Raw genomic sequence first — 13,094 nt, 5'->3', positions numbered from 1 at the left:
TTTCACGCAGCAGGCAACACATCAGAAATGATTTGTCTTATTCAGGTGTAATATTACAGAACGCCTGATGGGCCGAGAATTATATTTTTCACAGTTCTCAGCGGGAGACATGAACCTTTAACTTGGAAAATCCTTCATTTTGACACTGCATTTTCTGCACTGCAGGTGCTGCAGGGTCTAGACTACCTCCACACCAAGTGTAAGATCATCCACACAGACATCAAGCCAGAGAACATTCTGCTGACCGTCAACGAGCCCTACATCAAGAAAATGGCTGCTGAAGCTACGCAGTGGCAGAAGACTGGAGCTGCTCCTCCTTCGGGTTCTGCAGGTCACAACCTTTCTTTCCCTCAACACTCCACTATGCAACTTCATTGGTTTGATCGGAATGTTGCTGACCATGAAGTGGTTTGCTGTTTAGATTGAACAGCTGGTCCAGTGCCTTCCAATGTATGACTGACATGTTACTTATTTAGTGGCTCACACAACAAGAGTGAGCCATTTTCCTAAATTATTGGCATTAATACAACTAACTGATTCTACGTAAATAGGTAATTTGTTCAGTTAATGTTTTAAATTTGACTAATCAAATTTACGCAACTTGTATTAAGACCGCACAAGAAGAAGAGGAGTTGGGACAGACAACGTTGATTGCACTCACAGAGACTTCACTCAGCAATCACAGTAACCACAGTATTTTGACCAACAGTGAGAAATAGTAGTTACTGGACAGAACTCCAGTTGTAATAGGTAGGTAGCTACTGTATAAGTTATTTCATTGAGTTTCCTTTTAGCAAAATTCTCTGAGTGAATTTGAATTCCCCTTAGTAAACCTAGTGTGTTGTGTTAAGGGCTTTTATTGTGAAATCCTCATGACAACTGTTTGATCCCCGAGAATGCCCTGTAAATAGGGACTTCTGGACCAGCTCTCCACTAAGGGGTTTTGTTCACTACACTATGGATATTATCACAATAAGTGTTTCAGGAACTTTATAAACTGGTGGCGAGGAGATTCGCCCAGCTCTCACTGCCTAATTCCGAGCACCTGCCCTGCTTAAGCCGGAATGGCATCCATAGGACAACCCATAAGCCACAGATACCACGCTGGCCGCGCCCGTTTAACGGCAGCTCTCCTCTAACGATCTTTGCACTTGGTGAATTTGCTAGGTTAGATTTAGTAGCTGAGAATAAAAGCTCCTAGGACACGTTTAATTTGTTGGCTAGAGTTAACCTGTAAGAACCTTATTTAAACACACAACCTTATTATAACAAAAGATTTAGAGATCTAATGTACACTACTTCACTTTAAATGCAATTGAGAATTTATTGATAATATAGCAAGGTGCAAGCGTACAGCATGTAATATTTCAAAAGTTGATTACCGATCAAATTCATAAGAGTATAATAATAAAAATGATTATGGTATGATTTGTCTTACCCTAACCCTAACTTTCCTATAATAAATGAAGCTGTAGCTGGGAATTGTAATCCATCCAATTTGAAGAGGAAAACGGGAAAAGTTGCCTGGCCAAGCAATCTTGAAACGCACTGTCCGAAAAACGGTCTTCAACCGAGGCAATCCACTTTGTCCAAAGTCAGAAAGATCCTCGTCCGAGACCGTAATCCAATACAGCAAGAACAAAGAAAGAAAAATCCATTAATCCATTTTTTTTATATGGCATGCATATAACAGATCATCATCTTTTATAGTAAATCACTCCAGTGTCACAGTGCCCTAGTGTATTACATCAGGTTTGGTAAGTACCGATTTCTCCAGCATGCTCTAATGCTGGTAAGTCCCTTGGTTTTCCAGTCTCATACCATTTTTGTTGGTGCATGGCTAAGAGGGATCTCAAATAACCTCCAGATTACTTGACACAACACAACATGATTGGTCGATGCCTCCATTCGTGGTGCGATACCTCAGAAAAATCTACCCAAAAAATAATTAGTCGCTTTTTTTGTGTAAATGCTTTTAGTTTTATGATTTTATTGTAAAGAGTTACAAACCAGGTTTAAATTTGGAAAACACTGATGTTCCAACTCTGTGGTATAATCCTCTTGTGTGTGATGTAAGCGTTTAGAAACTTTAAAGCATGTTGAAGTTTCTAATAAAAGAGAGGCGCTTATCTGTGTGTTGGTATGAGTCACCGCTGGATTGGTTATGGAAATTACCGGCTTGCTCAGGATTGTGACTCCTGCTGAGCCGGGTGCTGCTGCAGAAGCACTCTATTAGTTCAGCTTGGTGTGAATCAACTCAGCCACCCGAACAGAATACTAATTTTAGAGAGACGAAGGATATGCCACACGTCGTTCACTAATGTAATCCTCTGATTTTTTTCCCCTGTTTCCTGCAGTGAGTACAGCCCCAGCACCCAAACCTGTGAGTCATGTTTTATTTTTATTTTTTTTCTCTAGTGATATGAGGTATTTCTGGAAAATAGATTGAGAATCACGTCAGAATACAAACTTGATTTTTTTCTCTCTCCTCTTGTTTACCTTCCCAAGATGGCCAAAATGTCTAAGAACAAAAAGAAGAAGATGAAGAAGAAGCAGAAGAAGCAGGCAGAGATGCTGGAGAAGAGGATCCAGGAGATGGAGGGAGGAGTAGCGGAAGGTGGAGAAGAGGAGGAAGAGGAGGAGACGACGACAACAGAGACCACCGAAGATACGACTTCCTCGCCCACCCTCTCTATGTCTGCCACGCTGCAAGACATCGCTAACCATATTGTCACAGGTGAATAAGACAAAGATGGAGGACAGCGAATGTTTTTATGAATAGTTGTATTAAAATATCTGAAAAGATGGTAAACCATAACAACTGGGCAGTATCAAGAGTTAAATATTGCAAACTTAATTTTTACCACAGACTTGACCCCAGACGAACAAACCCAGCAGCAACCAGAGGTAAATGAGCGAAGAGAGAAAGCAGCCGAGGAGGAGAACAGGATGGAGGTGAACTGCAACGGACACGCTTCCACGCCGGAGAGCGAGGCCAGTCCGGAGGTTCAAGGGACCAAGCAGCAGACGACGGAGGAGCTGGAGGACCAACAGAACGCCAACCAACCAGAAAGTAACACAGAGAGCCAGGACACGTTAGGTAACAAGACAGAAGAGCATCAGACCTGTAACGGTTCACCTGAGGACGCAGACGTGCAGCAGCTCCCCGTCTCTCTCAGCCCAGACTCTGTCACTGTAGAGCTGAAGGAAGAAGCAGACAAGGAGGAGGAGGAAAAGAAGGAGGAGGAGATGGAGACTCAGGGGGAGACCAAAAGAGAGGAGGATGAAGACAGCCAGGATGGTTAGTTAAACCTTCTTTAACTTTTTTTATTTTAACTGAATGATGATTAGGGTTGGCAAGGCAAGTTTATTTATATAGCACATTTCAGCAACAAGACTATTTATTACACAATACATCAAAAGGGCAGCAAAACACATCAAAAGAAAACAAAACCTTAAAATCAAAGAAAGAGGAAGGAAAAAAAGAGTAAAAGTCACAGTGCAGTTATATAGTTTAAAATTGTATTGGAATAAATGTATTAAAATCGTTTAGGTAGCTGTAAACAGGTAAAAAAAACCCACTTTCATCAAATCGACGACAGTTACACATTGGATTTAAGATTACAATTTTATTTGCTTTTCATTTTAAACTTTTTCTTTTTTACACTGAAGGTGGAGCCATTCCTGGAACATTGTGCCTTGATTTGTAAAGATCAGCAGAACGTTGGTTTAATGCCTTGTTTAAGTCTTACACATTTTCAAATTCTTCTTTAAAACGAATCAAGAAATCAAGTGTGATATAATAAAATTATATAAGTTAATATATCACACACTCGGAGCATGTGGTTGCACTGAACTGTAAACTCTCATGTCACCTGCTCCACTGAGTTTGAATGTATAATCCACAAAATGTACCTTAATGATGGGTTGTAGAGGGTTGTCATGTAATATGATCCGGGGAGTTTTATTCCCAGTTGTTAGAATGACCCAGTGCAGTTGTGAGCTTTCTACTGGCTTAGATTTTCTTGGTCATCTCCCATGTGTATATATATTTCTGTCCCTGACACTCTCTCCTGTCTCCTCTTTAACAGGAGCAGCAGCCAATATGTTAGTAGACCCCCTTCAGCCTGTTAACGCTGACAAGCTGCAGGTTAAGATTGCAGACCTTGGCAACGCCTGCTGGGTGGTGAGTGCAAATTCACATTAGTGCTTTTTTTATCTTCCAATAAACGACTCTCATTGGCCCTAGAAAGGTTTGTCGATGTTGACGTCTGCCTGTGCTTTAAATTTGACCTTTAAATCTTTGTAATAACTGGCTCAATTATGGCTCTCCTCTTCTCTCAGCACAAACATTTCACAGATGACATTCAGACGCGGCAGTATCGTTCTCTCGAGGTGCTGACAGGAGCCGGCTACGGTACACCAGCAGACATCTGGAGCACAGCCTGCATGGTAAAACAAACCACATCGTCACAAACACTCGTCACCTGCACAACTATAAGGAGATGATGTCATCTACACTGGCTGTAAAGACAAACCGTAGCTGTAGTAATAGTCATTTAAACTCTTTGAGTTTTTACCATTATAGTGCAGTTTTATTAAGTTAAATTGTCATCAAAACACATTTTAGGTCTTTTAGGCCTTACAAACATGAATACATTTCCTACTCGATAAAAGATTTGCAAAGCATTTTTCTTTCTCCTTTTTCTTACTTTTATTTACGCAGTGCTACTTTTTACATGGCATGATCTTAATCAACACTGTTACTGCAGTCAGCTGAATGTGTATCGTCTCCTTATACATGAGTCCACGGGACATTAGGATAAGAGAATGAGTTATAATGACAAATGGTTTTATCTTTGAAATTACAAGGAACCATAATCAGATAATTGATATCTGTCAATTATTTCAAGTTGATTATGAAAGATATGCACAGTGGTGGAAAAAATATTCAGATCCTGTACTAAAGTAAAAGCACTATACCACACTGTGAAATTACTCCACTTCAAGTAAAAGTCCTGCATTCAAAACTTACTGAGGTAAAAGTACAAAAGTATCAGCATCAAAATGTACGAAGAGCATTAAAAGTTAAAATACTTGTAATGTTGAACGGCCCCACTCAGAGTGTTATTTATATTCTAAATGTATTATTAGATTATTTGTATTGATGCATTTATGTAAACGTTTTGTAAAGATATGGCTCATTTTAACTACTTCATATAGTGGGTTTTTTTTATGTTTTTCATGTTAAATCTCGACTTAAAAAGTAACTAAAGCCGTCAGCTAAATGGAGTGGAGTAAAAAGTACAATATTCTCAACAGCCTCAACATTTAGTGGACTAAAAGTATAAAGTTACATAAAATGGAAATATTCAAGGAAATTATAAGTACCTTAAGATTGTACTTGAGTAAATGTACTTAATTACATTCCACCACTGGGCATGCACTCATGTAGTGTAAAAAATTAATATGGAAAGCATGCAATAAACATGTACGTTTAGTACATCCCCCTTTCCCCCCTTATTTTCAAAAAGTCCTGACTTTAATTATTTAAGTGTGATTTTAATCATGTAGTTTATATTTGTTTTGTAGTTTTAATATAAACCTGTACTGTTTCAACTTTAGCCCAAAATATGTCTGTACCAAATTTCAAGACCTTAACAAATGTGACATTTTTATAAATAATACTTTATATTGTGTTTGGGCACAAAATAGTTAAAACCAATTAATCAACATGCTATTCAGTTTGATTTGTGTGTGTGTTTTTATCCTCAGGCATTCGAGCTTGCTACTGGAGATTATCTGTTTGAGCCCCACTCTGGAGAAGACTACTCCAGAGATGAAGGTCAGTGTCTGCTTCCCCTGAGATGACCGTCCCCAAACTGTCAGACAAACTATAGGGTTGCTCAAGAAGCACTGAAAGGAGTGTGGATACCAGCTTTACATGGGAAGCTGTAGACTTAATGGTCTAGTGCTGCAGACATTCATTGAACGTGTCATTTCATCAGCTGTGTTTGTGTTTTTCTCTGCCTCCCTGTAGATCACATAGCGCTGATCATCGAGCTGCTAGGCAAAGTTCCTCGGAAGCTGATCTTGGCAGGCAAATACTCCAAGGAGTTTTTCACCAAGAAAGGTAAACATGCGCGCCCTGCCACCAGCTGTCTGCTGTAGCAAAATCCAGTTCATCCTTAAAATATTCTCAGGTATTTGGTGCAAAAGTTACTATTTCAGACACAGCACCTGACAGCTCGGGGGACTAGCCATCTGCTCCGTGTGAGGGCAGAACTTGCAAATTAAATTTAGTGCAGCTATTTCCAGTTCATTGATGTGGTGCAGTGGATTTATGCCAACAGAAAAAATACACAAAAACATAATTTTGCATTTTATATTATACCTGAAATAAGTTCAGCACTGTACATGTGCATCTCAATACATTAGAATATAAGTTCATTTCCAGTAGTTCAAGTCAAATAACCCAAACCAAGTATTGAGTGCAAATACATGGACATACTTTTCAGAGGCCAACATTTCAATATTAAACATACTTATTCAAATGTTTTGAGACACTGAATTGTAGGTCTTCATTAAACGTAAGCCATAATCATTATAATTAGAAGTAATTAATTAAATTAAGACATGAAATGTTTTATTCTTTGTGTAATTGAATTACTGACATAAATAAACTCTTCTATGATATTGTAATTTATTGAGATGCACCTGTAATTATAAATGTAATATTCTCTCCTAGGGGACCTGCGTCACATCACCAAGCTGAAGCCGTGGGGCTTATTTGACGTGTTGGTAGAAAAGTACGAGTGGTCCAAAGACGCGGCACACAGCTTCAGCACCTTCCTGCTGCCCATGCTGGACCTGGTGCCTGAAAGGAGGGCCACGGCGGCCCAGTGCCTCTCCCATCCATGGCTCACATCCTAGAGTGCACACCTCCACCCGCCATATTGTGAAAGGATAAATTAGGTTTGAAGATCCTGGGCAGTAAACAAACACATCCATGTCCGCAAGAACCTATGACTGCATTGTGCCTGCATCCTCCTGCCATGGCTGTCGGAGGCATCCCACACACACTTTCACAAACACAATGAAAAGAGAGACTGTGCTGAGTTTTTGTCCTGCTTTGGATTACACTGATGATGGAAGGAACTCGTGTGCTTCGTCCTATATTTATGGCCCTTTTTTTTTTTTTTTTACTGCCTGTATAGGACTTATCGACCTTGCGCCCTTTTTTTTCCTGACTCCAGCTCTTTCTCTGCAGCACATTCTCTGTATTTTTAGCTGTAGTTAATGGACTCTATTGTATTCAAAAGAAAGGTTGCACTTATCTACAAAGGCATACGCAGCCAGGATGTGAACAGGAACTTAAAGATTGCCATCAAAACTACATGCTGTTATCATATAGGTCATAAAAAGCCAAAATTTGTCTTTGTTTGCCAGTTAGCTGTTCCAGCTTTTATGCCTGGCTGTCAAATGTGTGCAAAGTGCTCAGAATTAATAAGTGCGTAATGCTAACAGCCATGAGGAGATACTAGTGACGTTCTTAGCACTGTTGAGTTAGCTTTATCTTCAATAACTTTTGTAAATTTGTATACAGGCTCTGGAGTGATTCATCAGAAATCAAACTTTATTTTTCAGTAAAACCCAAACTGTCATCTCAGTTTTTACAAGCGTTATTGTTAGTTTCAGCAATATTATACATTGTCTTTAAAAAAGCAAGTGTGTACACAAAATAATAAAAAAACAACAACATTCAGATTATTTTCCTACTTCACACACAAAAAGGACAACTTAATGCTGTTTCATACCTGGATAACATTTTGCCTGTTAAAACAAGGCTTCATATAACTATCACATCAACAGTCAAATCTTCTACACTCAAAACCTTTATGTGGTTCCACGTCCAGTGTGCACCAAAGAGCTGGCCTTTAGTCTCTGCCTCTCTGCAGCGAAAGCTTTGCACAGTTTGACCGTAAATTGAAGGCACAAGCTGAAAGGTTTGAGCATTTTTTTTACACTTTTTAGAAATTCCTTGAAGAATGTTCAGGTGACTTCCAGTTGTATAAAAACTAAAGCTTTGTTTCCACTGCACACGGAGGTGTTGGATTTGAAAATAATGGATTGTACTAAAACAAATGCTGTAATAATGCTTTGAATCCCCTCAGAAGTATTTTGCTTGTTTTTCTACAAAGTCTCCTCTCCTTCTGTCCATGTCTGCGCTCTTCATGATTGTTCATTTTTTTCTGTAGGTTATAAAAATAAACATATTTCAAAATCTTATTAAATTGCATTTGCCTCTTAAATTGCCACTGCAGTGTTTCGATTCTCTGACGTAAACGTTTGTGGACATAAATCCCCAAAGATTTCCGTATTAGAAGACATTTTCATTAAGCTAATGTATCATCAGGACATCTAGAGGGCGGATACAGAAGGACGTGTCAGATTTCACTTTAACTCAGCACAAAGATTTAAACAAAATCCCACAAAAATGCTCCTTTAACATCAGGTATTGGCATTTAAAATGAACATATTTTTAATGATAACATAAAATGTTTAAATTTATGTTGTTCTGACACTGAAATAAAACAATGTTATCACTTGGTGTGCTTAGCATTTATGACAGTTCTCTCTCCAAAGTAACAAGTTGCTCCGGTCATTTCGGATAATAAATTGCCTGAAAGCACAGTCCCAAGTATAACCATTCACAGCTAATCTAAGGCTGTGATATCTTAGCTGGAGGTTGAAAGTGACTTTTCCCATGTTTCCAAAGTCTGTTGATAAGCCGTCACTATTTCAAGGGCATGATGAACTTCTTGTAAGTTATTTTTAGATTGTAATTTACTGTCCTGAAGCCTTGGAATACATTTAAATCCTTCATGCCTGTAGTTCTCCTCGTCCCTCTGTTGTCCACACGGGTCCTAGGCATTATCTGTTGAGAGAAAGACATTACAGAAAAAAGATGAACTGTAATCGTCAGTTCAGACAGATTTTAACATAAACATCCATAAGATAAAGAGTGTGCAGCCCTGCTTGAGGCTGAACTCAAGTAGATCCCACGCAATGCAGAAATGCCTTAACTAGCATTCTTTCTAATGGCCAGCAAGGGTGGACTACATGGGTTGCAAAAAAAAGTCTGTAAAGTCTATGAGTAAATTAGCCTACTTCTTAATTTATTACCCCAATATTCTCCAAATTAGTTTATGGTCTCAAGTGCTCATTTCAAGTCTTCCTCAATGCATTTAGAGTAACATAGACAATACAGCAGAGTTTGCTTTACACTCTAAAGTTTAGAGAGTGGCTACTTTGTGATAGACAGGTAACTATCCTGGGGGCACTGTGTACATTTAAATTGCCATGGACTAGAACTGTCTTTTTCAGCATTTGGTTGTACTACAAACCAATGGGTCACATCACGGAGGCTACGTCCATGTCTTTTATACAGTCTGTGTGCCCACAGTGATAATGCTAACTTTGGCTAAATGGCACAAAACACAAAGTTCAGCTAAAGCTGATAGAAATGTCATTGACATTGGTCAAATTCAAATTTTTAAGGTTTCAAGGCTGTCCAGCCTTGCTTCACCTTTTTCCATATCGTCTCCAGCACTTAAACCTTAAGACTAAGACATACTCTGCAAGAACAGAGAAATTTGTTAGTTTTCTCGAGGTGGCAAGAACAAAGTTAGTTCTGGCCAGGACATTTCATACTACCCGCTTCAAATTTCTGACCAATCACATAATAGTTGTCGGACACCACACAAGAGAAATGTTCTGCCCAGATGATGTGTCGAGAACAAGTTGCGAGAACCTCCGAACCAGGGCTGTGAGAAAATAATGACTTCATTCTTTTCTCACAACCCTGAAAGAGAGAACATATTTATCTGTTGTGGCAGAAAACACATTTGCCTTTAAAGGCTTCAGAGCATTTGGTGTGGCTAATACATACACATAGGATTGGACAGAAATTTAAGCAGGCATTTGAGTTTCTTGTGAAGTATGAAATGTCCTGGCCAGAACTAATTTGTTCTTGTTCTTGCCACCTCGAGAAAACTTACAAATTTCTCTGTTCTTGCGGAGTATGTGTGAGCCTAAACTTTCATCCTGCTAACTCCCTGTCATCCCCACTTCTCCTCCCTCTTGCCTTTCAAGTGACACTATCCAGCTAAATATCCTCATCCTGCCTGTGTTTTCTTCTCCCACCACACCATTTTCCCACCCTCCCTTCCTCCTGGTACCTTTCCCATCCACCTGGAAGTCCTCTGGCAACAGCTGGTCCTGTCGGTTGCCCAGGCTGAAGGCCAGGAAGGAGAGGATGAGAGAGTCCATAATGCTGATGATGGCCAGGATGTAGGCCCAGCGCACCGTGCAGTTGCCCAGGGTGTACTTGTCGGTCCGCTGGCCACACATGCGCTTCACCTCGTCTGAGTCCCAGCCGTCAGGATAGATCATACAGCCGATCACCATGCATGTGCCTGAGAGACAGACAAAGGCACAGGATGAGCAATTGCATGAGCAATTCTGAAGGAAAAATCAGGTACTTCAACACTAACAGTCACTCTTTGCTGTTAATTATTCCAAAGCACAAACTTTCAATGTTTTTTCTTGTGGGAAACCTGTGGAATGTTTCCTTTACTCATTTGTATAATCACTTTAGTTAGTCTTCATGTAAAAAAGCCAAACGTTCAATGGTTACAGTTTCTCAGATGCGATGATTTGCTGCTCTTCCTTTTAATTATTTTAATTCATTTCAAATTATTTTTCATATTAATACTATTTGTTAGACTAAGCAAACATTGTGGTGTAGGTGTTACTTTGGGGCGGGGTCATTTTGATCACCACTTCTCACTATTTTCCAAAGTGTAGCAAACCAAAGACAGTGAAAAGAATCTGCAGATAAATACATAATGTAAATAAATATTTGCAGGCCTATACAAAAGAGTTAAATGTTAGTTTCCCCTCAACCAACAATAGGACACTGCTTACACATTAATGCATGAGGAGGAATAATGATCTAATTATAAAATATATAATTATAGAACTCATGGGGTATTTTTTTTGCATTAAGAACTTTTACTTTTAACACTTTTAATGTGTGTACCTGATAATACATACTTCCGTAACATTGTTAATGCAAGACTATTTTGCACATGTGGTATTAGTACTTAGTGGTATTAGAATCTGAATAGTTCCTCCACAACTGAATTTGTTTGATTTTTATATAATGACATGTTGATTGGAAAAAGCAAATCTTGCTGCTGGTGATGATCAATAAAAGAAAGCAGCTCCTCCACCTCCAACGCTGAAAACAACAAACAGCAACACAGAGAAGCCAGCGGGGAAATTAAATATACACCCCACTCATTCAGGTGCACACACACATGCAGGTGAGTTGCCTAGCAACTCCTGAGCATCTCAGCTCCAGAAAGATGAACTTGTTCACCCATTATTGACTCTACAGAAAGACAGCCGCCCTCGTGCCGTCCCACCTCAACATGCAGAGCCTCGTAAACTATCAGGTAACAGGCTGAAACCTGAGCTCACAAACACACACTTTCACTTTCTGAGCCTCACACACTTTCACCTTCACACAGTTCTCATGCTCACTTTCAAACATGTACTCACCTATTTCAAGACAGATATACTCTCCTAATAAAAAAAACTAGAAAGATCCTTTCTCTTATGCTTAAAAAGGAAAATATCTTTTTTTTTTTTTTTAATGTTTACTTCAAGTATTTTCAGACTTACTGTCTACCCTAAGAAGAAGCAGTTCCATTTGCAAATAGTATCTTTGGAAACAAAATTATTTAAAAAAATGTATAGACTATAAGGTGGTGTAATATGTATTTTGTGTCACTGCCATTCGTTGGAATGCACTCACACACACACACACACACACACACACACACACACACACACACACACACACACAAACAAACAAACAAACAAACAAACAAGCTGAACATCAGGTATGAGGGGTATAAAGAAGGAAAGGAGAAAGTGTAAAAGTGCACCAGGATGTTAATCTCATTATATATGTCATCACATGCTCATCCTTTCACTTGTAGCTACATCTGTTCACAAGCAGCTTCATGTTTCACCGGTGTGTGTGTGTGTGCGTGTGTGTGTGTGTGCGCGCGCGCGTGCATGTGTGTGCGTGTGTTTGCGTCAGTTAGAGGGAACTACTGAAACGCTACTGGATGTTGCGTTGTAATTCCGGTCTTTCTTGGGAATCTCTCATCTTTCTTTTTCTTAAGTGGTCTTTAATGGATATTTCACTTACATTTTAAGATGGTTTAATTTACTGTAAAATAATGCATTGTATTCCTTGTACTCAGGTTTTCAAAATACTAACTTCCAACTAAAGTAATCAAATAGATAAAATATAGTGAAGTAAAAGTAGGCCTATCTTACATTATTCCCCTCTGAAATGTAGTCAAGTAGCAACCTACGTAATTTACTGAGTTACTTTACACTACTGGAAATAGCTTAGAAGCCAATTTAATATGAGGGGGGAAAATACACTGTAGGATTGTCATGTAATTTAAGGTGCTATATATAAGACAATATGTATTGTATGTATTTTTAAACTGCCAGGCCCTATTTGTAGAAACTGTGGTGCTCACTGGAGGCCAGCTGCATCCATGCGCAGATCTTGTACACGCTCCCCGCGTTGCAGAAGAAGAAGAGGCTGAAGCAGACGATGCTGCCCACCACTAGCAGCATGGAGATCCCCACAAAGAACATGGCCGTCTTGAAGGCGCCGGACGGGATGGAGCCGAAGTCCAGCGCGCTCCCTTTGCAGGTGAGCTCCGAGGTGAGCGCGTTCCCGATGCAGTAGTGGAAGAGGCCGAAGTATCCGGCCTGAGGCGTGTGGACGCTGTCCCCGATCCAGTAGGGCTGGATGAACACCACCACGGTGATGACGGCGAAGGTGATGGTGAAAACCGTCCACAGCACGCCTACGGCACGCGCGTTACGCACGTAGTTGGTGTGGTAGATTTTGGCTGCTTCCTGAGCAGGGAGCATGGCGACACGGAGGGCTTCTTAAATGTCTCTTGGATGGTAGAAAGTGGTGAAAAAATCCTCCT

General features: G+C 39.8%; 2 protein-coding genes across 5 annotated transcripts in view; one reads left to right on the top strand and one right to left on the bottom strand.

The window, feature by feature from the left end:
• The window catches only part of srpk1b (SRSF protein kinase 1b), a 27,257-nt gene extending 18,963 nt beyond the window's left edge, over positions 1 to 8,294 (top strand). For all 4 annotated transcript variants that reach the window (XM_059330116.1, XM_059330117.1, XM_059330115.1 and 1 more), the window contains 9 exons: positions 166 to 331; positions 2,358 to 2,383; positions 2,509 to 2,737; positions 2,870 to 3,301; positions 4,092 to 4,186; positions 4,345 to 4,452; positions 5,776 to 5,845; positions 6,041 to 6,133; positions 6,749 to 8,294. In XM_059330116.1, coding sequence (XP_059186099.1) covers positions 166 to 331; positions 2,358 to 2,383; positions 2,509 to 2,737; positions 2,870 to 3,301; positions 4,092 to 4,186; positions 4,345 to 4,452; positions 5,776 to 5,845; positions 6,041 to 6,133; positions 6,749 to 6,933 — 1,404 coding nt within the window. In that variant the 3' untranslated portion in view covers positions 6,934 to 8,294. The remainder of the gene's footprint in view (positions 1 to 165; positions 332 to 2,357; positions 2,384 to 2,508; positions 2,738 to 2,869; positions 3,302 to 4,091; positions 4,187 to 4,344; positions 4,453 to 5,775; positions 5,846 to 6,040; positions 6,134 to 6,748) is intronic.
• On the bottom strand, positions 7,760 to 13,094 carry lhfpl5a (LHFPL tetraspan subfamily member 5a). Its single transcript, XM_059330122.1, has 3 exons — positions 12,630 to 13,094; positions 10,242 to 10,478; positions 7,760 to 8,938 (listed from the first exon to the last, which is right to left on the bottom strand). Exons 1-3 carry the CDS (start codon positions 13,030 to 13,032, stop codon positions 8,928 to 8,930), a joined length of 651 nt encoding a protein of 216 aa, XP_059186105.1. The 5' UTR covers positions 13,033 to 13,094; the 3' UTR covers positions 7,760 to 8,927.

This window comes from Centropristis striata, chromosome 3 (assembly GCF_030273125.1).
Source record: "Centropristis striata isolate RG_2023a ecotype Rhode Island chromosome 3, C.striata_1.0, whole genome shotgun sequence".
Classification (NCBI taxonomy): Eukaryota; Metazoa; Chordata; class Actinopteri; order Perciformes; family Serranidae; genus Centropristis; species Centropristis striata.
Note: the sequence above shows the minus strand (reverse complement) of the source record. Positions and strands in the feature narration are given on the sequence as shown.

What these genes read in the sequence shown, in the direction of transcription:
- lhfpl5a (XM_059330122.1), bottom strand. Translation starts at nt 13,032, where the DNA reads ATGCTCCCTGCTCAGGAAGCAGCCAAAATCTACCACACCAACTACGTG. An exon ending in ATGGATGCAGCTGGCCTCCA is followed by an intron (nt 10,479 to 12,629) that starts GTGAGCACCACA and finishes TCTGTCTCTCAG; the next exon opens with GCACATGCATGGTGATCGGC.